This window comes from Mesocricetus auratus, unplaced genomic scaffold (assembly GCF_017639785.1).
Source record: "Mesocricetus auratus isolate SY011 unplaced genomic scaffold, BCM_Maur_2.0 Super-Scaffold_100021, whole genome shotgun sequence".
NCBI classification, from domain to species: domain Eukaryota; kingdom Metazoa; phylum Chordata; class Mammalia; order Rodentia; family Cricetidae; genus Mesocricetus; species Mesocricetus auratus.
The window spans coordinates 30111192-30135009 of record NW_024429202.1 but is presented as its reverse complement, the minus strand read 5'-3'; the positions used below and the strand labels follow the sequence as shown (position 1 = coordinate 30135009).

General features: G+C 41.9%; 3 protein-coding genes across 8 annotated transcripts in view; 1 reads left to right on the top strand and 2 right to left on the bottom strand.

Moving 5' to 3' along the window:
- Positions 1-1823: 1823 nt before the first annotated feature.
- Lipt1 (lipoyltransferase 1) lies at positions 1824-18225 on the bottom strand. Of its 2 annotated transcripts, XM_040729576.1 has the most exons (3): positions 18205-18225; positions 14670-14736; positions 1824-3074 (listed from the first exon to the last, which is right to left on the bottom strand). In XM_040729576.1, exon 3 carries the CDS (start codon positions 3070-3072, stop codon positions 1951-1953), a length of 1122 nt encoding a protein of 373 aa, XP_040585510.1. In that variant the 5' UTR covers positions 3073-3074; positions 14670-14736; positions 18205-18225; the 3' UTR covers positions 1824-1950. The 2 variants fall into 2 exon arrangements, with proteins under 2 accessions (XP_040585510.1, XP_005075441.1); XM_005075384.4 differs by lacking the exons at positions 14670-14736; positions 18205-18225 and adding an exon at positions 6611-6734.
- CUNH2orf15 (chromosome unknown C2orf15 homolog) lies at positions 9874-18280 on the bottom strand. The gene is made up of 3 exons (XM_040729583.1): positions 18205-18280; positions 14670-14736; positions 9874-11196 (listed from the first exon to the last, which is right to left on the bottom strand). Exon 3 carries the CDS (start codon positions 11119-11121, stop codon positions 10864-10866), a length of 258 nt encoding a protein of 85 aa, XP_040585517.1. The 5' UTR covers positions 11122-11196; positions 14670-14736; positions 18205-18280; the 3' UTR covers positions 9874-10863.
- A 315-nt stretch (positions 18281-18595) lies between these two features.
- Tsga10 (testis specific 10) overlaps positions 18596-23818 on the top strand; it is an 82577-nt gene continuing 77354 nt past the window's right edge. For 3 of the 5 annotated variants that reach the window (XM_021230290.2, XM_021230289.2, XM_040729575.1), the window contains exon 1: positions 18850-18941. In XM_021230290.2, the coding sequence (XP_021085949.1) occupies positions 18870-18941 (72 nt within the window). In that variant the 5' untranslated portion in view covers positions 18850-18869. Of the gene's footprint in view, positions 18677-18834; positions 18942-23818 lie in introns of those variants that run through there. The other 2 variants (XM_005075386.4, XM_013117368.3) reach the window with 2 other exon arrangements.

Below are 23818 nucleotides of genomic sequence, written 5' to 3'. Positions count from 1 at the left end.
AGAGAACTTGAGGCCAACCTGGACTACGTGATACCTTGCGCCCAAAAACAAAAATAAATGATAGCCTTTGGGAGATGTTCTCTGGCTTTCAGATGTCCAACATTACAGAGCTCCATAAAGTCAACTCACCCTGTTTAGTTATCCTCATGTAACTGTCCTGGCAGGGCCCAGATGCTCTAAAGAGAGACTGTTCTACCCATCCCTGTGGCTGTTAGACTGATGAAATAATGGTCCTCCAATAAATTGGCATTTCCCTAGGAATCTCATGCTGGGAGAAGGTAAGACTGTAGCTGTGGTACCAGCCAGAGGAGGACCTTGTCACCCAGGAAAAAAAAATCTCTTTCACACAGTTCTGACAAGGTGCCTAGACAATGAGAAGCCAGTGACAGCCACATCCCCAGGAAGCTGTTGCCCTATTTTTGTTGTTGTTTTGTTTTTTATTTTCCATGAACAAAACTTGTTGGAGGTGTTGTTTTGCATTTACTCACCAGAAGTTCCACTCAACTTCATTCACTGTTGGCTGCTGTCCAGAGCACTGCAGTGAGGTCATTAAGGTTGGGAGGAACCATTATACCACCATACTCCATGGGTGCTTTCCTTCTTAGGACTGGGCGTTCACTTTGTAGCAAAGGGTTGGTCTCAGAATGGTGGTTTTCCTGCCTCCGCCCCTGAATGCTAACACTTGGGTATGTGCATCATGTCCAGCTCTGAATGTGTACTTTTAAAAGTTATGCTTAAGTTATCAGCATATGATAGTTATACAATGGGATGTGTTTCACTGTGGCATTTTCATGTGTATATTACAGAATCATACCCATTTCTCCGTTCTCATTCTTAATCCCCATCTTTTCCTAATGGGTACTTTTGAAATTTTATAGTAGTTGGTGTTTCAGTTACGTTGGACCCAGTTGGCCACTCTTGTTTTGAAATTCCGTTTTCTGTAAGCACCCATCTCTGCCTTTCTTTTTAAATATGAGAGTTGAGTGCAGCTGGGGGTGCAGGTGAGTAATGCATGTTCTTAGCATTCATGGAGTCTGGGTCAGGCCTCAGAACAAAACCAAACTTAAGTGCTTAGTACTCTCCTAAACCCAGTCTGTACTCTGTTCCTAAATGATTACACCAAGGGGAATTCTCAGTAAAGAACATCAAAAACTGTTACTTGAGATGAGCAAAATATAAAAGATTTATTATAGGGAGGGAGCAGACCACCATGAGAGCTACAGATTGAGATGTGGACACTTGCATGAAAATTGCAACTTAAAGCTAAATGTTATGTGTGCTCCCTCTAAAAACCATTTTTCACTCTAATTTTAGTCTGATATGTTCAAACACCTCTTTACTAAGCTTGTCAGTTCCTGAGGTCAGAGGACATGTATGTGAACATCAGCCAACATAGGACTTGGTATACAGTGGACACTCAATAAATATACAGTACTGTGGGGGTAAAAGTGTGGGGATGGCTTAGTTGTAGAGTTAAGAAGCAGGAAGCAGCCAACAGTGGTGTTTTGGAGTAAAAAAAAAGTTGGAAAAGTAAAAACATAAGGACAGGACAGGAATCTTATCAGGAATGTTTGGGGATACACTATTGCTGATTCACTCTGGCTAAAGACCCAATGAATAGGTTGCCAGGTGGTGGCACATGGCTTTAATCCTAGAATTTGGGAGGCAGATCTCTTGAGTTCAAGGTTAGCCTAGTCTACATAATGAGTTCCAGGACAGCCAGGGCTACACAGAGAAACCATGTCTTAAAAAAAAAAAAAAAAACCAAACAACAACAAAAAAAGAAAGCCCAAAGACAAGATAACACATTTATGAATCATTGGTCATGGGGTTACATATCTTTAATTAAGGGTCAGAAGCAGGCAGATCTCTTGAGTTTGAGGCCAGCCTGGTCCAATCTTATGTTCTAAATATCACAGAAACTATCAATATAAAGAAAGTCACTCAGGATCACATTATTCCCCTGATTTTTTCACACAGAATATTCCATTTTCTATGTAAGTGCTGGTCATCTGGACAAGTTCTCAGTAATATATTTGTTAGCAGGGTGGTTTCAGTGGGGCAGAATTTGCTGCCAATAAAACTTGAGTTTAATTTGTTACCTATTTCCAGTGGCAACCAATGATCAGGTGTTTTTATATCACAGGTTTCAATGAGTCCATTCTTTACATCCATGAACACTTGAACTTCCAAGTGTGCCTGCTCATGCGGCACATGAAATGTGGTGTTCACGCTAAACTTAGGAGTCCGGCCGTATACCCACTCCCAGCTTTGTAGTTCTTTAGCTTTGCTGTTTATTCCAGGGAACTGTGTCTCATCTGCTGGGTTTATTACGTTAACGTGATTGTCAATTTGATGGTGGGCAGCGTACTCTGCAGCAATGGCACTCATCAGAACTTCACAGGTCAGCGAGGGATCTTTTTCCCGAAGATTTTTGACTACGGAAGGGATGCTGGGAGTGGCATGGCTCTTTATCCCTTGGTATGGGCTCTTCAGCAAGGAAGACAAAGCTGTCCTGTTGGTACTGCATAACAAGGTGCAATGGTGATAGGCGGCAACCCGGCCAATCTTTGATGCAGTCCCTGAGATCTTATACTGCCCATCGAGTAACAGGTCAAATTTTTTGGTAGGCTGCACGTCCAAGTGGGGTTGGACAGCATTCAGAGCTCTGACAGTTAGTTTCAGATTTTCCATTCTGTCGTACTTAGCTTTGGTGGTAAAGAAGGTCAGGTTGATATTACCCATGTCATGGTACACTGTTCCTCCTCCACTCCTCCTCCGAGCCAGCTTTACACCTTCCTGTCTCATCAAATGGAGGTCACATTCCTGCCATGGGTTCTGGTGCCTACCGATGACAACGCAGGGAGAATTTCTCCAAAGGAAAAGAATTGGCTTGCCTTCTAGATGTATGTGGTCATGGATCCAGTCTTCTAAAGCCAGATTTTGATACACATCATTGGAGATCGACTGTAAAATGAGCCCATGTGTTGCTGGGTTTCTAAAGGCAGCTGTTGGGATCTTGTGGTGACAAAGTAACTGGAAGCAATTCTTCATTGAAAATGGGATTAGCATGCCTTTAGAAACAAAGCAAAAGAAGACAAAATTAATTCAATGAGAAGAAATTAAATTCTATCCTTTAGTTATTCTGTTCTTTAGTCATCTGTGAGCCACTGTGTAAGTACTGAGGATGGAATCCAGGTCTTCTGGAAGAACAGCCAATGCTACTGATGGCTGGACCACTCACTGCTCTAGCCCATCTTTAGTCATTTGCTGATTATTCAAAACCCAGGGTCCAGACCAGTTCCTTTCCTTTCCTTTCAGCTTTACCCTTAGCCTTGAACAGCTCCATAGAAGAGTACTCAAAGGAAATCAATGAAGATAAACTTTAATGTCAACTAAAATGAAATAAGAGGACACTTTCCATATAGTGAGTATGGAGTAAATTAGTAATGAACAACAAAGCCAAATAATTTATTTTTGAATTCACAATACATTTTCATTGAGAAAAATAATAGATTATCAAAAAGAAGAAAGTGAAAGAATCTAGAAGTCTATCACCTGGAGATAATCAATATTTTGGTATAAACAACCTGTTTTACCGGGCGTTGGTGGCATACGCTTTTAATCCCAGCACTCAGGAGGCAGAGGCAGGCGGATCTCTGTGAGTTCGAAACCAGCCTGGTCTACAGAGCTAGTTCCAGCACAGGTTCCAAAACAACACAGAGAAACTCTGTCTCAAAAAAAAAAAAAACCCAAAAAAACAAAACAAAAACCAAAACAAAAAAAAAAAACCAACCTGTTTTATTTCTGTCCATGTGTATATGCTTTCACACATACACATTTTCCCCTAAAAGTGTATGATACTGTTATTTCAAGCAACCTCCCCTACCCTGAGATGAGACACCACTATTTTACCCATTTGACCTTGAACCTCTGGGTTCAAATAGTCCACTTGCTTTACCTTCAACTTGAGTATAGACATACGCTACCATTCCTGGCTTTCACTTAACATTAAATTTATTTTTATATCAGCTTTTTTTTTTTTTTTTTGCTTTTTTTGAGACAGGGTTTCTCTGTGGCTTTGGAGGCTGTCCTGGAACTAGCTTTTGCAGACCAGGCTGCTCTCAAACTCACAGAGATCTGACTGCCTCTGCCTCCCAAGTGCTGGGATTAAAGGCATGTGCCACCACTGCCTAGCTTATACCAGTTTTATTTTATTTGTGCACATACATTTGTGCATGCACAGGTCAGAGGTCAATGTTTCGAGTCTCTTCTATCATGCTCCACTGTATTCTTTGAGACAGGGTACTGACCCGGAGCCCCGTGATTGTCTAAGCTCCCTGGCCAGATATCCTCTTCTACAGTGATCCAAGAGAGGAACAGTGAAGAAAAGTTGTCAGGATGTGTTGAATACAAATAAACTAGAATGTGTTCATGGAAGTTGGGATTTGAAAAAGACCTTGTGACATCCTTTCCTAAGGTTAAGATTGCCACTCTTACTTGGGAGGCAGAGGCAGGTAGATCTCTGTGAGTTCGAGGCCAGCCTGGACTACAAAGCTAGTTCCCGAAAACCAAGGCTACATAGAGAATTCTGTCTCAAAGAAGAAAACAACAACAAAAAATAAAACAAATAAAAAGATTGCCACTCTTGTTTATAGAGGTTAAGGTAGAATAGTTGCTTTTAAATTTTAAGCTTTGCAACTTACTAACTGAATGGTTTTAGGTAAAAAGTTTAACCTCTTTCTGATGCAATTGTCTTCAATTGAATACAATTGAAGAGCAGGTAGGATGATTGAATTAAATATGTATAAACCATTCATATCAGACTGATATGAGATGGACTGAAACAATTGTGATTATAGGGTTTTCTCTTCCATTTTTTTTGCTTATTTAATACACATTCTTTCAAGTGTACAGGATTCCTAAAAGATGTGTCAAACTGGAATTTAGCTTAATAAATTAATTATAGTCTGCAACTAACCAGCCAAAACTGAGATCTCTATAAGGGTTCTAGAATTGATCTAATTCATGAGTTAGTCCAATGCTTGGACAGCATATTGTTTAATTCATGCATTTTAATGTTTAAAAATACTTCACTTACTCAGGCATAAATATACAGTGTGTGAATTAACTACAACAAAGGTATTAATTTGACAAATTCTTCATATACATGCATTTTTCTTGACAGTTGGGATTCATCAACGAACCACATAAAGGTGTTAAGAGTTACAGGGAAAAGAAAAAGTAGGGTCAGAATGAGGAGGACCGGAAATCTTTTTGTGAGTCAAGTTTATATTGGATTGTTAATCTATGCCTCATTAAAATGGTGACAGGTGAGTCAAGATTGAGGAGTTAGATGGAACAAAAGATTTAGATGCCACAGAGTATTTTAGACATTACAGGCCCACTCTCACTCCACCCTGGCTGTCCTAGCTCTGTAATCCAGGCTGACCTCAAGCTCACGAGAGTGGCCTGTCTCTGCCTCAGGGTTGAAGGTACACACATACCCTCTGAGACCAATGTGCTCCTTTTATTCTGTTCTCCTGTGGCTGACTCCCGACTAAATAAAACAGCCCAGCCTTCGGAAGCCTGGAAGAATTTTGCTTCTGCAAAGTCACCTTGCACTTCTCTCTACACTCTGGTTTTTTAGTTAATTTTTTTCATGTATTTGATCATGTTCCTTCCCTTCCCCCCCTTTCCCAGACCTCACCACTTCCCTACCCATACGTTTTGTTCTTGTTTTCGTTAAAAAACAAATAAAACCCACGAAAACTAAAGTAAAAATAAGCAAAAGACCAATAAGACAAGAAATGCCAAACAAAAGGAACAAAAAGTCCACGGAGTTCTTTTGTGTTGGACAGCTACTGGGCATGGTGCCTGCCCTGGAGTATGGTTGGTACACCCATCTACACTGGATTTTTTTTTTCCAGACAGGGTTTCTCTGTATTGCTTTGGAGGCTGTCCTGGAAATCGTTCTGTAGACCAGGTTGGCCTCGAACTCACAGAGATCCGCCTGCCTCTGCCTCCCGAGTGCTGGGATTAAATGTCCGGCTAGATTGACATTGTAAAAGCTTTAGCTGTGTAAGGAATTGAACTCAGGAACTTGTTCAATCTAGGTCTGAGCCGTACAGCCGAGCACCCAAGCCCTCTGTTTTCATCTTCATTATTAGTGTTATAATTTTTTCTCAGAAGGCACTTCCATGTGCTGGCAGACACTTTGCACAGCCAAACATGCTTCTCCAAGAACAGAGAGCAACGCAAAACCAAACCACAGGCCCGCCTTTCCCCGAGGCCTTATCAGAACTATTCATTCGCTACCTTCCTGACAATGTGACCCAAACCGGGAATCTCATCACGGATTCTTTTCGTGGGCAGGCACGGAACTAGCATTCAATGCCTTGCTTAGTTTATCCTCCACCCTGTTAGACATCAACTGTTCATGATAGTGAAATTAGAAGTCTGGAGCACCGAGGGTAACCTGCAGAGCTTTCAGTACTAGCCAGAGGGGTCCAAGTGACCGACAAGTGGTACACGCAGCACCCACGCCCGCTCAGCAAGTGCTGCCACAGCCAGCAATTAATCCGCTATATCTGCTTCCGGTTTCACCCACCTGCCACTTCCGGTCGCGTCCGTAGCTTTTGTTACTTGCAAACTAAAACTCAAATCAGCACACCCCGGCCAGGAGCACTCTGCACGCGGGACCCCGTTCTTCCCCACCAGCCACGCCCATGGAGGCGTGCCTTCGTGAGGAACAGCTTCCAGGAGGACACGCCCCACAGAGTCCCGCCCCGGGAAGGCCCGCCTCCTGGATGTACCACCTCCCAGGACTTAGAAAGGGCGTGGCCAAGCCTGAAGTTGGAGCTCCTAATTCTTTCCTTTCCCTGCTAGTTTTTAAAAGGTGTTTCTCAGGTCAACGAATTCAAAACTAGACTCGTGGAAAGGGCGCAGGCCACTTTCGAATAACTACCAGAGCTGTAAAATCCAGTGCAGATGGGGTTCCCCGAGTGACATTAGAGATGAGGGCTGTCAAGAGCGAAAGGAATAGTGGAGCATTTCATGGAGCGAGTTTTGAGGAAGTCCTAGAAATTCAGAGCAGGCAGGTCACACACCGGGCATTGCCCTGAGTCTTTACATATCTCTTCATAGTGAATGTGAAGAAATTCAAGATCAGCCTTGAAAGGCAAAATGAGTTTGAATAATTGTTACCCACAATACAGAGCAAATAATAAACTGGACTGAACGGATTAGGGAGTAATGATGTTTACTGTGGGTGCTCCATATTGCTGTTGACTAGAAAATACCTTCTGAAAAGCTACAGAACCTCTGCGGATCAAGTACACGAGAAATTCCCCCGAAGTCAAGGTAGCAGCAATGCAGTATTTTCTGCTAGCTATGGCAGGATAGCAGGCTGTCTCAAATATGAGTGACTAACCAATGACAAGGGCAAGCTGGGTGACTCCTCCACTGGTTTCTTTCAGCAAGTTGGCTAAACCGTGCAGTGCAAAATGGTCTCCATTCATTCTCAGGCAGGTACTGGTTAGCTACTGTGGCAGTTTGAGTCAAAGCAGTTGGAAGCAGCATTTCAACCAGATCTTCTTAGAACTTCTTTTTGTGCGGGTTGGTGGTAGCACACAGGCGGATTTCTGTGAATTCAAGGCCAGTGTGGTCTACAGATCGAGTGCCAGAATAGGCTCCAATGATATGCAGAAAAACGCTGTCTCAAAAAAACCAAGCTTCTTTTTGTGGGTGAGATAGAATCTCTCACCCTGTTGGCCAGGCTTGCCAACTATGTAGACCAGGATGGCCTCACAGAGATCTTCCTGCCTCTGACTCTCAAGCGCTGGGATTAAAGGCATTAGCCACTGGTGCTCAACCTAGATTCCTTCACTTACATTTTATTTACTATATTAACTCTGAGATTACACACACTGCACAGCAAATCAGTCTATCCGCATGAATATATGTAGGTTACAGGATGACTACAAAGGGTTAAAGAAACAAGACGCCTGGGAGACTACAGCTGGGAAACTGATAGAAATGGCAGAGGAGTCCATGGCTGTCTGATACCAAACCAACTGAAAGTTTTGGAAAGGGATGTGGCTACTGTTAGAGTCAGGGTGAGAGTTGAGCTGTCCAGCTGTGTTCAGCTGCAGTAGTGAAGGGCAGGAGCAAATGGGTGGACGGACCAACAACAGTTTCAGACAAGCAGACAGGCAGGCAGATGGCAACTTGAGTAGCCTATGTTGGCAGCTGGGACAAAGCAGAGCTGAAGTCCCTGGGAGAGCTGGGAGCTGCTAGGCTCTTGACACAGACACTCTGGAAGACCAGATGACAGGTTAGCGAGGCCATCACCACCGGAGTATAGGTGTCTGCCTCTTTGTGAGGTTCAAGTGAGAGAGCTACTCTATTTCCATGGCCTGTGTATTAGTAAGTTAAGTTCTTGGGTGCAGTTTTCCTGGTGTTTTATTATGTTTTTATTTATTTTTTTGTGTGTATGCTGTGGGTGTCAGAGGACAACATGCAGGAGACACCATGCTCTCTTCTCCCACCAAATGGGTTCTGGGGATCCAACTCAAGTTGTCAGGCTTGGTGGCATTTTGCCTTACCTGCTGAGCCAACCTGATAGTCCTGGTATGATTTTAATACAGCCATGTGCTCCTATAGTACCAATTTACCTTGATAAATTTATGGGGTGGCTTCCTGCCTATGCCCAAGAATAAGTCATTTATTAGTCTGTGTTTCTTGGGGCTGCAAGGCAGATGGTGATTATATGTTTACCCAAGTGCAGAGTCATCCTCCATCTTCAAAATGGAGACAAAGCTGCTTGTAAAATGGAGTCTCTCAGGACAGACCAGTCTTGGAACAAAACCAACAACACAGTTTTACATACTATGGCATAATTTAGGGAAGGGCATGAGAGCTTCCAAATTTAAAAAAATTAGGTCCATTTCATAGTTCCATACTTTGAAAACTTGATCTATCCAAAATCTACAGTCCTGAGTTCCTTCATGCCCCCATGAAACCTCCTTGCATCTGCCCTCGCCTTATTTTCTTGGTTACACCTCACTTCATTCCATCACTATATCCTGCTACACTTTACCTGGATTACCAATGCCATCATCTATTTGGATGACCACTCACAGAGAAGTCTTCCTAGTTGTTACAATCAGGTTTATGTTATAGCTGTTGTGGCTTTCTGAATGCTTTGCTGTATAATGCTGTGTCCTCTCTCTGGCACCATGTTGAATGCAGTGGTTATTTTGCTGTATCTCCAGCACCAAGAATTCTCCTAGATTAGGTGAATTCATTACATGTTGCTTTGATGAAAGCAACATAATTCAGAAGGAACCATTTATCGGGGCTTATAGTTTGAGAGTATAAGACATGACAGAGTATGAGGCAGCTGGTCACAGCGGTTATTCTGGGAGCCCAGGACATGGAATGATGCCACCCACAATCAGAATGGGTCTTCTCACTTCAATTCAGTTAAACCTCTCTAGAAACCTCCTTATAGACACACCTAGAATTTATCTCCTCAGTGATTCTAGATCCTGCCGAGTGGCCTGTTAATATTAATTATCACAGTGAACAACGGATGATTTCTGCAATGTTTTTCTTTTCTAAAGAGTTATATTCTGAGGTCTAGAGAGACAGATTAATGCTTAAGAGCATCTCTTCCAGAGGACCCAAGTTTGAGTCCTAGCACCCACAGGGAAGTTCACAACTATAACTCCAGTCTGAGAGAATATGATGCTCTCTTCTGGCCTCACTGGGCACCAGGCACCCACATAGGTAAAACATTCATAGAGAAAAATAAAAATAAAAAGAAGAGAAAAAGAGAATTATGTTTTGTGAAGGATAAGAAGAAGTATATATCATTTAACTATGTTTTTAATACTAGGCTCAAGATTCATTTCTTTAGAATTGGCCTGCCTCATAAAATATTGTTCCCCTCCCATCCCAAGATGCCTTTTCTCTATCTTTTAATAATATTGAGATAATGCAATTAGACAATACATACAGTTATTAAGTATTAGCATGCAAAAACATGTTCAAAACATGGGGTGGAACTCAGTAGCAGTTACATGTTTATCATGCTAGATTCAATCTCTAGCATCAAACCAAAACCAAACAACAACAATAAACCAAGCAAACAACAAAACCCACATATTATATAAATAATTACAATTCACCATATATCTAGATACTAAATAGTTTTAATTTCACCTACCATTGCTTGGGACAGTACTAATTTTTCAGACTACATATATCTTAACAACAGATATAAGTTTTTGCTTTTATTGTATGAGATATTGTTATAAAATGGTAGTTACTACACGATGAACACATTTAACTTGGAAAGAACTACACCCTAGCTCTGAAATAAAGGCAACATGGCAGAAAAAGACATGAGTGTGAAATGTTTCTGAAGAGAGGTGGCTCACTGTTCTTTTCTAAGGAGCCATCAACAGTGCTCTCTCACAGAACAGAAAGAGTTCCTGACCATGTGAAAGGTAAGGGACTCCAAAGCAAACCCCTGAACTTGAAGTGCAGCATATGAAAGCGCTTCGCCAGAAAAGGTGTGAAACAGCCATGCTTTGCTTAGCTTCCCCTTTCATACCACTTGCAAAAGATCTTTATTATATTACGGTAAAGTGCATTAGTATCAAATACTGTTAGTAAAAACAACTGTGGTGTTTGACAGGGATAGGATATACACCGAAGAAATCTGCTTTGGATTCAGGAGGGCCTTTTCTCCCTTCCTTCCTTTTTTTTTGTTAGGCTAATGGACTTCAGCTACATTGAACACATCCTCTAATCAAAATCAATTTTTGATTTCTCTGGTAATGTGTCCAGGTGACTTCATTCCAAATCTGTCATTACAAGGCCATCGTTCTCCTTCACATAGCTTATGGAATTCCATCCTGTGTTAGTCCCTTCCTTTCTTGTGAAGTTTTCTTGGTTTGTGTCTTCTAACTTTATTTTGTTGGTGTTTTGAAATAACCGCGTCACTGGTTCCAATCCACTCTTCTCAGCTCCTTGCATTAAGTGATCGCTCACTTCTGAATTCACCAGCACAGCAGATGTTTGAGTGGAAGCTTTACTTAGCAAAAATCCCATTGGGACAGCTGGTCAAACATCAAGGGAGTGTGAGGACCCCTTTTAAGAAGTGGAAATGCTTCTTCAATGTGATTACTGAAAAGAAAATCAGGTAGTAAGTGAAAGCAATTGGAATGTCAACAACTTCATCGCAATGATTCTTTAAGTGGTGCTGAAAACAGGAAACCACCTTCTACCCTCCAGCACGTGTGTTCTTTTTTAGGAGAAGATTTTATTTTTATTTTTAATTACATGCCTATGTGTGGATTTGTGTATGTAGGTGCAGTTCCAAGAGAGACCAGAACAGGGTGTTGGATCCCCCTAAAGCTAGTTACAGACTGTTGTAAATCACCCTATGTGGATGCTGAGTATGTGGATCCTCTGCAAGAACAGTACTCACTCTTACATGATGAGTGATCTCTTCAGTTCCCATTTACATAGTCCTGAAGGTCTTCTAAAAATTACATTTATTTACTGTGTGTGTGTGTGTGTGTGTGTGTGTGTGTGTGTGTAAGTCAGAAAACAACTTAGAGCAACTTGTAAGAGTCAATTCTCACCCTCTACCATGTGGGTCCTGAGACTGAACTCAGATTACCAGACTTGGTGACAAGTGTCTTTATCTGTTATGCCATATTGTCAGCCTTCTTGAAAGTATTATTTTAAATTAATTAATTAGTTTCATTTGGTGTGTATGTGGCATTTTGCCTGTGTGCCCATATATGTATACCATGTGCATACACAGTGCCCATGGAGGCCAGAAGGCGGCATCAGGTCTCCTGGAAATGGAATTAAAGATGTTTGTGAGCCACCATGTTGCTACTGGAAACCAAAGCCAGGTCCTCTAAAAGAGCCACAAGTGCTCTTAACTGCTGGGCCCAGTCCCTGAAAGTTTTTTTAAAAAGGTTTTCTTGATTTTGTTTATTCCTTTAAAAAAATACAGCTCCTCAATTTCTCTCAGACTATCATTCTTGCTGATAAAAACTTTTAATTCATTTCTAGTATGTTAAATAATCACCAAATATCCTTAGTTCCAGAAAAATTCTAATTAAAACTGCACTGTCATCTATCTATGCAGGGTTTTTCTGTGTAGCTTTGAATACTGTCCTGGAACTCCCTCTGTAGGCCAGACTGGCCTCGAACTCACAGAGATCTGCCTGCTTCAAGGTTGAGGAGGAAAGGAAAGGAAGAATCCTTATTCACTGCTGGTTGGAATGGAAACAGGAACAGTCATTATGGAAATAAGTATGGAGAGTCCTCAAAAATCACTAAAAATAGAAATACCACAGGATCCAACTATATCACTCTTGTGTATATTCCCAAAGGAATATAAGTCATCACTTCAGAGAGATATTTGTATATCTATACCCTATTCATAGCAACCAAGATATAGATCCAGCTTGGATACCTAACAACAGGAAAAGTGGTATATATCCACAATTGAGTTTTCTTCAGACATCAAGAATAATGACGCTATGTCACTTGCAGAAAAATGGATGGAACTATAGAACATTATGTTGAGCAAAATAAATCTGACTCAGAAAGACAAATACAACACTTTCTTTCACATGCATAGTATAAATTCTAGAAGACTATACATGTGACCAGGGGATGGTTCAGTGTATTAAACACTTGTCATCAAGCCTGAGATCTAGAATTTGAATCCACAGAAAAGCCAGGCAAGACCTGACAGCTGTCAGCAATTCCAGCACCTGGGGAGACAGACAGCATCCTTGAGGCAGGTTTGCTGGTTATCAGCTAGAATTAGAAAGCTCGAGGACCTTGAAAGATCCTGCCTCAATAAACTAAAGAAGAGAGTTATCAAGGAGGATACCAGATATCAACTTCAGGACACCTTTGTATGTACATGTGAATGTGCTCCTGTACACATGTAAACACATATACACATAAACCACACATACATGCAAAAAACTATATGATATGAAAGTAGAAGGGGGAGTATTGTGGGGGGGAGGAAAGGAACAAGTGGGGGTGGTGGGGGGGAAAATGTGAGGAAAAACCAAAAACACGATTTTGCAATTTCATCTATGTATGCATGCAAATTTTATATAAACCTATTATTTGGCATTCAAACTAAGTCTAAAGATTGAAAACAAACTTTAAGGCATGAAAACAAACAGGAAGAATTATAACCTGTAACCAAGAGGCCAAAGAAGCTAATAGGAACAAACCTAGAAATGTCATGAATTATAGAATTTAGTTCTTTAACACAGTTATTTAAACTATTTTGTACATTCCCAAGATAATGGTAAAGCAAAGTATTCACAGGATATGTTTTGTTTTGGCTTGTTTTTTGTTTGTTTTCAAGAAAGGGTTTCTCTGTGTAACAGCCCCGGCTGTCCTGGAACTCCTTTGTAGACCAGGCTGGCCTTGAGCTCAGAGATCTGCCTGCCTCTGCCTCCTGAGTGTTGGGATTAAAAGCATGCATCACCATGGTCTGGCATAGATGTGGTGTGTTTTATAATGGAAGATTTTTCTTAAAAATCAGACTTTCAATAATGAAAAATATGACTTTAATTTTTGTTGTAGAGATGTATTTTTATTTTACGTGTATAGGTGTTCTGCCTATATTTAATGTGTGCACCATGTGTATGTACTTCCCGTGGAGGCCAGAAGAGGCATCAGATCCTTTGGAACTTGAGTTACAGATGGTAATGAATAACCTTGTAGATGGTAGAAATTGAATCTGAGTCCTCTAGAAGAGCAGCCAGTGTTCTTAACCACTGGGCTAGCTTTTCAATATCCACAATTTTTTTTAGTTTTTGAAACTGGGTATTATGTAGCCCAGGTTAGCCTTGGAGTCACTGGAGGCTTTAATTCCTAATCCATCTGCTTCTATCTCCCAACTGCTAGGATTACAAACATGTATACAAATCCTGGCATCAGAAAACAATTTTAGCTGGGCAGTGGTGGCGCATGCCTTTAATCCCAGCACTCGGGAGGCAGAGGCAGACAGATCTCTGTGAGTTCGAGGCCAGCCTGGTCTATAGAGTGAATTCCAGGACAGCCTCCAAAACAATACAGAGAAACCCTGTCTGGAAAAAACCAAAAACAAAAAAACAAAAAACAATTTTAAGTTGAGCAGAGTGGTGGCTGAGGTGAGCATGACCAATGGAATGAATAGAAACTCTACAGTAGTGAGGAGGATGGTAGCAGAGAGGTTGCCTGGCACACAGGAGGCCTTAGGCTCAGTTGCCAGCATACATTCTCTCTCCTTCTGTCTCTGTCTCTTTCCCTCCCCCCCTCTCTCCACACAGACACACAGACACACACACACACACACACACACACACACACACACACACACACACACACACACACACACACACAGAGGCATCTCTCTCTCTCTCTGGAAAATATCAAATTTAAAGGAAAACAGCAAAGTAAGCTGTGGGAACAGACAGTATCAAGTAACTTAACATATGTGCACTAAGAGGTCCAGAGATACAGAGAAGGCAAACAGAGAAGTTTTCAATCAAACTGCTGAAAAGCCTAGCCTGTCAGAAGAGTAAGGAGGGCTACGGTTAGGTGGGATAGGGTGGAGTACTCACCACTCTTGGGATTTCCAGAAAGAAGGAAACTCTCACTTCCTTGGCTTTGGGGAGGAAGCTAGTAGTCCTGGATAGGAAAAGAAAAGAAACTCTTTACACTCTTGGCCTCGAAATGGATCTTTTCTTTACATTTTTTTCCCTATAGATTCTGCAGTAACACCTATGAGGCAGAGACAGAGGGCTTAACTGTTTTAAAACTCTAAGTGGGCTGGTTAATTTTTGTCAACTTGACACAACCTAAACGTATCTGGAAGGGAGGGAATCTTAATTGTGGCATTGCCTCCCTCAGATTGGCCTGTAGGTGAGCCTGTGGGGCATTTTCTTGATTTAGAGATGTGTGTGGGAGGGCCCAGAATACTGTGGGCAGGGCACTTCTGAGCAATAGTTCTGAGTTGTATAAGAAAGCTGGATGAGCAAGCCAGTTAACAGCAGGGTTCCTGCCTCTACTGCTGTTTGAGTCCCTGCCTTCAATTCCCCTAATGATTGACTGTGATCAGGATGTATAAGCCAAATAAGCCCTTTCCTTTTCATGCCTTTGGTCATGGTGTTTATCATAGCAATATAATGCAAGCTAAGACTCTGCTCCCTCCTCTATCTACTATTAATAATCTTCATTCTCTCCCCTCAAATCTTCAACTCCAACCAAGAGTGGTTTTCATGGGAGCATCAAAGCAGGTTTTCCCTAAGTGTGTGTTCTATCACCGAACTGCATGCCCAACCTGACTGGTAAGTTTTGAAATTGGTACATTCTTTCTTATATGTTTTCAAAAATCCTACTCCAGATTCCTGAGCTCAGTTTATGTATTATATATTATTCCCCTCCCCCCAATGTTTCAGGATGGTCTTTGAGAGCCCATGTTTCTTTATTATTTTTATTTTTAAAATCAATTACTGTTATTTCAGAAGAAACATGCTCCCTGGGTCTTCTGTCTATCTTATCTAAAATAATTAGGACACTAAAATTAGTTTTATAACATCTAGTAATGCTTACAAAGAATATAATTTATGAAAATAAATGGTATAAAATATAGTATGTAAAGACAAAAATACCTTATGAAAAAATAGGGATACTGAAAAATAAGAGTTATATTTAAGGGTACTTCCCTGAAAAAATTAACAAATTTGTTTGCTTGTGATACTTTATGGAAACGTGAGTATTTACAGAGGAGAAACAAGAAACAAGAATTTTTCCTTTTTTTTTTTTTTTTTCTAGGCAGGGTTTTTCTCTGTGTAGCTTTGAAGACTGTCCTGGAACTCCCTCTGTAGACCAGACTGGCCTCAAAGATCTGCCTGCCTCTGCTTCCCTAGTTCTGGGATTAAAGGCATGTGCCGCCACCACCGCCCAGCAAGAAACAAGAATTCTTATGACTTTACTTTCCAAATGCACAAGTTTAAACTATGGCATCAAAAAACTGCAAAAATCTTGTATGATCATCTGTTAGAAAAGGCAGGCAGATGGGATCACAGAAAAAACTTCTGAATAGTAAAGAAAGGAAATTTATAGCCTAGTGAACATGTTCACTAACAGTCATGCCCATTAAAGTGTATGTGTGATCTTTTGCTAGCTGTACTTTTTTTTTTTTAAGGTTTATGTTATATATATAGTGTTCTACCTGAAGGCCAGAAGAGGGCACCAAATCTCATTACAGATGGTTGTGAACCACCAAGTGGCTACTGGGAATTGAACTCAAGACCTCTGGAAGAGCAGCCAGTGCTCTTAACCTCTGAGCCATCTCTCCAGCCTGCAACTTGCACTTCTGACAAGAGGATAAAAGCTAAACTTTACAGCCTGGAGAGATGGCTCAGTGGTTAGGAGCCATTCTTCCAGAGAATGCTGATTCAATTCCTAGCACCCACAAGGTGATTCACAACCACCTGTAACTCCACTTCTCGGGGATCCAACTCCCCTTCTGGCCTCTGTGGGCATTAGGCACATACGTGGTACACAAACATACATGCAGACAAACACCAGTACACATAGAATAATTTTAAAAATTAAAGATAAACTTTTCGCCGGGCGATGGTGGTGCACGCCTTTAATCCCAGCACTCGGGAGGCAGAGGCAGGCGGATCTCTGTGAGTTCGAGGCCGGGCTGGACCGATAGCCTCTGAAACAACACAGAGAAACCCTGTCTCGTAAAAACCAAAAACCAAACCAAAACAAAACAAAACAGAAAAGATAAACTTTTCAAAGACCTGAAAAAAATTAAATCCCCAAAAGTTTTATAAAAGTGCCAGTCAATTAACGGGCTAATGAAATGTGCCATCCTCAAAAGAAGAAAACATATATAACCAACAAATGTCTTAAAAAGTGTTCAACAGCACCAGAGAAATGCTGAGAATTAAAAACTACTCTGAGATTCTATCTCACCCCAATCAGAACAGCTATTCTTATGAAGAAAACAATGCTGGCAACGATGTGGAGAAGGGAAGCCTTTGTACAGTGCAAACTGATATGAAGACCTTGGAAAACAGTGTGAAGACGTCTCAAAAAACTAAAAATAGAAACTCATGACTTAGCTACACAGCTTCTGGCCCATGGCCAAAGGTCTCCACACCCCATCGCAGAGACACTTGCATATCCATGCTTATTGCTGCCCTACTCACAATAGTCATCAAGTGGATCCGGCATGGACATCCTGATCAAACAAATCAATAAAGGAAACATTATACATATGCAATGGAATTTCAGTTAACCATGGAGAAAAATGAAGTCGTGAAACTTGTAGGAAAAGTAGAGGATTTGGAAAATGTGTTAAACGAGATAACCCGGACTCACAAAGCCAAATACCACACGTTCTTTCTTGCCTGCGGATTCCAGCTTTAAATGTGTAAGAAGGGGGGACTTAAGGGCGCGAGTTGCGGGAATAGGTCATGAAGATGCAAGGTGAGGAACGAAAAAAGGGGTGTAGGGAGTAACGACACTTGTGACTTGAGAGCAGGTGGGGGAACCACTGGAGTAGAGAGGCTAAAGTGGGGAGCGGATGGGGACAGAAAGGGCAGAAAAATCAACAAACACATTGTGAACGCAAACGCCGCCGTGAAACCCACTTACTTTACATTCTAATAAAAAGATGCAAAAACAGAGGGAGAAAGATAAGCTTCTCGTAAGCTGGAGAGAAGAGGTGAAACCCCCAGAAGCATTAAGAGAAAGTATGTTTCCAAGCTCAACTTTGAAAACTGGCAGCCTAGACCAGCGCTCGTTTCTTTCCACCTTTTTCATTTCAAGATGCGATTTTAACGCAGTCGGATAGCCAAAACCACCGCCCCGGTTAAGCTAAACGAAGGCCGAAGTCTGCCCTCTGATAGAAGCCAAAACTTGCGGCAAAAACCTAGATACAATGTTTAACATCTCGCGGGGTTTTATATCCTTTCTTGCGTCTCATCGCCAGGCTTCCTAGCGAGGGACCTGGCCAGCCTGGAACGTGAGAGTTTGTTGCTGGGGCTGACACTTCCCAGTTCCATCCTGACCCAGGCGGAGGGGCGGCCCTCAGCCGCCACGGTCCCTCTGGGAGGCTGCACCAGGGAACCCCACCTGAAGGCTCCCCCAGAACAGCTTCCTGACGCTGTCAGCAGCTCTAGGGCGTAACCGTTTCCCTCAGCAGGAACGCCTCGGGCTCCAGTGACCCGCTGTTGGCCTGGAAGCCACAGGTGTTCTAAGCGCTAAGGGACGGCCACCGCGCATGCGCGCCCCGGCAGCTTCCGTAAAGGCGCGGGGCTAGAGGATGGTTACTAGGAGACAGGACGCACGGGTCGGCCATCTAGGCGCTGCGTGGGCGTGCGCCTGCGCGGCGCGGATGGGCCAGGAAAAGGCCTCTCTGGTCGGAGCCCTGAAAGGCGGGCAGGCGGCTGTGCACGTCGCTACGTGCTCGGGTGCGCGCGCGCACCACTTGTAGTCCCCGCGAGGGGGCGTGTCGAGCCAGGTACGCGTGCGCACGGGGGCTGGGGGCGCGCCGGACGGAAGCGGAGCGGAGGCGCCGGGGAGGTGGAAGGAGAGCCCCCCTCAGGTACAGAGCGTGAGGGCGGGGCGTCGGCCAGCCGGGAGCTAACCGCTCCCGCCCTCTTCCCGCTGCGACCCGCCGAGCCTCCGCCTCCGCCGGGGCGGGGCCCACGAGGTGGGAAGGAGGAGTCAGGGGCGGAGGATGGTGGCGGGGGCCGGTCTGGATGTCCCGCTGGGCGGGCGGGCCCTCAGTAGCCGGGATGAGCTCTCGGGAGGAGGACGGCTCGGGAGGCCGAGGGAGGGCTCCAGAGCTCCAGGTAGAAACCGCCAAGGTGCGCCGGGCTACAGGAGGCCCACCCCGGGGCGGCTGCAAGAGGGTGGGGAGAGGTGTTGGGGTCTGACGGTGGCCCCGGTGGGCATCGCTGCTTGAGCGGCTGCGTCGCGTGTAGCCGACGGCTTCCAGGAACAAACCTGACTCTAGTTTCTGGGGAGTTCAGGGGCGAGCCCAGTTCCTATGGTGACCGCTTCGCTTCCCGCCTCAGCTTGGTTGTTGGGAGACTGTTTTGTTTAGAGACACTGTGCAGTGAAGCTGAGGCACTTGGAAACTCAACCTGTTTTCCTGTCTCGGTGGTCTCCTTGGTCTCTTCTTTCTAGCCTGGGAGGCAGGTGAAGGCAGACATTGAGGTTTTGCATGAAAACCTCATAATTTCTTTTAGAGTTTTGTATAAAAGAAAGGCAGGGTAGGCTGGCTTTTGTTTGAAAAAGTTACTTAAGTCTCAAATAGGCGGCTGTCGTGCGCTTGATACCTAAAAACGCCAACGTATATGCACATAAATATATATGTATTTATATATGTCCTTCAGTCAAGGATTTAGACTTTAAGAAAAGTTTGCACAAGTGACAGTGTTCTACGTTTTCTTACCGCCCCCCTTCCCCGCAGATCTGTGTGTCCCACAATAGTCGTTTTAAATTTATTCTATTAGTCTTTAGGAATTCTAGTACGTTTTGTTCACTTTCAGGAAATAAAGTCACAGTAATTTCAAAGTAGAATATATTATTTGTTAGTATAAAAGGGAGTTATGTCAAGTTGTGTTTTAATTGAGCAATGAACTAAATCCTTCGGTCTTTATTGAGAAAGAAAATAAGAAGATGAATGTTACATCAATCCCTTTCAAATCTTAAACTTTGATATCATTTAATGGCAGTTTCAAAAACATGTTTTATTTACTTTTCAAGAAGAATCACTGTTGTAGCCCAGAATATAATCTGGCAAAGAAAGTCTCCGGGATCTGTTTTCTGTCTTCTGCCTGGTTTGTTTGCAAATAGTTTGATTTTAAAGTTCTCCACAAGTAGAGGCCATTAGAACGAGTGTTATTTATTCCCTTAAGGGTCACATGCCCTTCACTCCTTGCTTTCCCTAGTAGTTTTCATCATATTCTTAAACGAACAGATGCCTTACAGTCTGCCTTGTTGTGGAACTTAATATAAGAGGAGTTGTAACAGCTATTGTACAGCTTCCTTACTTAACGCTTGAAAAGTTTATTCTTATTGCTTCGAGTTAGTTTGACAGTTCGTACTCTGTTGTAAAAGAGTACCTCAATTTACTGTTGGTGGACAGTAGGGTTTTAAAATTGTTTTTGACAATACTCTTTGGCATGGTTATGGATATAAAATTACACGGGAGGCAGTTTGAAAGGTAGTTGTTTTTGTTTTAGTTACACTGTTAGCCTTAGTCTTGTATTACTAAATCCCTTTGGTCCAGAAAGGCCTTCAGAAAACAGCTAGCCCCCATCTTGTGTTTCTAAGAGGTCCTGACAAACAAACACTACCTCTCCTAAGGCCATTGTTTCATGCTGCATTGAGGAGGCAAGCTGTTTCTTTAGAGAATGCATTGTAGAAAGGAGATGAGATCCTGGAGGTTGGATTCTAATGACTTAACTGGAAAGTTTTGTTGTTGTTGGTTTTTTTTTCCCCTTAAGGAACACTTGAATGTGGCTTTAATATTTTGTTTGAAGTGAATTCTCAAAACGTACTTATTTTTGTCATAAATACATACACAGCATTTATAATATTTTTGTATGGTTACCCACATCTTCTGGTAGGCAATTCAAGCCTACTTTGAAGGGTGTGTAAATCTAAACTTTTGGAGAGAATCCTAATAAAAGAAAACTAAGACTTAACCCTAGTTTGCTTTTGCAGAATCAGGTTTCAGAATTGAATAGAAAACATTCCAGCATTTTCAATTTTTGTACAATATAATAAATAGACATTTGCCAAATACATATGTACTTCAGTTTGCTTAAGAGTAATGATACTTTGTGTGTTATGTGTGTGCTTGTATATGTGCTATATGTAAGTGTATACATGTATTTGGAGGCCACAAGTTGACATCCAGTCATGTCTGTGTCCTGTGTTCTCCCCTCCCCCAATCCCTCTCTACTGATTTTTGAGGTAGTGTCTCTCACTGAACTTGGAGCTGGTCAGTTCAGCTAGTCTGGCTGACCATCATGTCCCAGTGATCCTCTTGTCCCTTGCTTCTGCAGTACTGGGATTACAGATACACACTCCACTGCTGTGCCTAGTCTGTTTTACATGGATGCTGTGATCTGAATCCTGGTTCTCATACTTGTATTTTTTTGACCCTGATAATACATTTTTGACTAACTTTTTAAAGTTAAACACAAAATAGTCTGTTTCATGATAGCATTTTATACACATATTGTTGTATCTTGATCCTATATGCTTCCCTAGCCTCCCGGACCTTTTGATGATATTTTTGAACATATAATCTTAACGTCTGTTTCACTGAAAAATTAAAGTCCCACTAGATAGGATGTTCCTCACTTTTTTTTACCCCTTGTTTAAAATTTCATTTATCTTTGCTTTTCTTATTTTTATGTCAGAATATAGCACACATTCTTTACCTGAATTTCCTCATGTTCTTCCCCCTTTCCCCCCATCCACTAATCAACATTTGTTTATGTCTTAATTGTTTCTATGCTGTAGAGCTTCCTCACTTGCAGAGACTTTAGGGAATTACTTTTCTTAAAAATAATGTGTTACATTTGTGTTCCTACCTGCCCGGGTGTACACAAGCCGCTGTGCCCTGGGGAGATGAGAGAGCAGCTTGTGAGAGTTGGCTCTGTCCCTCCACTATATGGGTCCCGGGGATCAGCCCAGGTCATCAGGTTCAGGCACAAGTGCCTCTGCCAGTTAAGTCGTCTCACTGGCCCTGGCTTTAGGCAGATATTGAAGTGGTTTTGTGTATGCAGGTTAGATATCACCCATCAGAAATGCTTAAGATCAGAAGTGTTGCCATTTCAGAGTTTGGGGACTTTAGGAAATTGCATGTACATGATACATCTCAGGGATAGGGGCCAAATCTAAATAGGAAATTCATTTATGTTTCATGTGAACTTTGTATACAAAGCTTGAAGGTAATTTTATTTAACACATTCGGTGCACCAGGTTTTTGACTAGTGAGGTCAGGTTGGAATTTTTCCATTTGTAGCTTCATGTTGTTTCTTAGAAAGTTTTGGAACTGGGAGGATTTCAGTTTTGAAATTTCAGATTAAGGATGCTCAGCCATTATTTGCATTTTCTTGAGACACCCAGTATTTGTTTGATTCTGAAAGGGGTCTCTTGAAAAGATTTAAGTATGCTTTTCTACTTTTGGCAGTGACACCTACAACCTTAGTCTTCCTCTAACTTTTGTTCTGTCTCTTTGGCTTCTGCAATCATGCTTACATTTTATATTTTGATTTTTAATACTTATGCATGTATTAGTCCTCTTCAGATTTGCTTTCACCTCATTGTTTGCTTCAGACATTGTAAAGTTGCTATGGTAGTGAATGTCCAGTAAAAGCGACACAGTGTTAAATGCACCGATATAGGCGTGTTCATAGGTTTTGAGGAATGGAAATTAGATTCTAAGCCTTTTGGGGCAAGTAAACATAGGAGCCCCTTTTTGCCTATGTCCTTATAGTGTAACTGTGTTTACAGTGACAAAGTGCTAATTATGCTGTGCTATACTTATGTGCTCTGGACTTCATAGATTAATTGAAAGTTGAACTTGTATGTTTTTGTTTTCTATTTGTTTTCCCTATACATGATTATTGCTTTTTAGTATGGCTAATAGCTATATAAAATTTTGTTTGGTGAATAGATATAACTGTTGCAATCTGATACTGTGAACTAAAGCTGATATTGTGTGTATGAAATTATAAGAAATCTTCTAGTGAAAAGGTCAGTATAACTTGATGGCTGATTAGATAATTTGAATTAGTGAGGGGAATTTATACTGATAATAATGTTTAGTGCTTACTATATGCTAGGTAGTATTCTAAGTCTTTATACATATTACTTATACTCATTTAACCATTACACAACTTTATGAGGTGTAGGTACTATTAGTATCACCCCTACTTAATAGATGAAGAAGCCATTTACAGAGAAGTAGTATGCTTAAGGTCTTGCCGTTAAGGAGTAATGGGCAGGGACGTGGCATTGCATGCCTTTAATCCCAGTACTCGGGCAAAGGCAGCAGATCTCTGTGAGTTTGAGGCCAGCCTGGTCTACAGAACCAGTTCCAGGACAGACAATGCTACACCGAGAAGTACCGTCTTGAAAATCAAAAACAAACAAACAAAAGAAGCAATGGAAATAGGATTATGCACAGAGGAAATCTTACTGTGTTGTGTTATTACCCAGTTGAGAATGTGTATTTTCTGAGGTCTGTGCAGACACCAAATGCTATTCTGATGGATATTGATATTAGAGATCACTGGAATGTGGTGTGGAAACTGGCAGCCAGAAACTGAAGTTTCAGATGTGCTCCTCTCTTTGCTACCCACAGTATTGCTTTGAAAACTACGGGAGGGATGTTAGCAACTTTGGCATGAAGTGTCAGGTAGATTTTTCCTGTTTAATTCTTAGACCAGCCTAATACCTAGTTTTGTAGAATCTGCACTCGACTATTCAGTCTACTAAGAAGAATAAAGAAAAGTTTAGTTTTGTTAGTCTAGCACGCTTCTCTAAGACACCTTCTTGCTGTATAAAGAACTCTAGAGCCTGGAGAGACGACTCAATGGATGATATGATGAGGACTTGAATTTAGATCCTAGAACTCATGTATTCCAGTTATATTTCTATTGCTGTGATGAAATACCATGACCAAAAGGAACTTGGGGAGAAAAAGGTTTATTTCTGC

Excerpts from the sequence above, each read along its gene's own strand:
- Lipt1 (XM_040729576.1), bottom strand. The coding sequence starts at position 3,072 with ATGCTAATCCCATTTTCAATGAAGAATTGCTTCCAGTTACTTTGTCAC.
- CUNH2orf15 (XM_040729583.1), bottom strand. The coding sequence starts at position 11,121 with ATGGGATTTTTGCTAAGTAAAGCTTCCACTCAAACATCTGCTGTGCTG.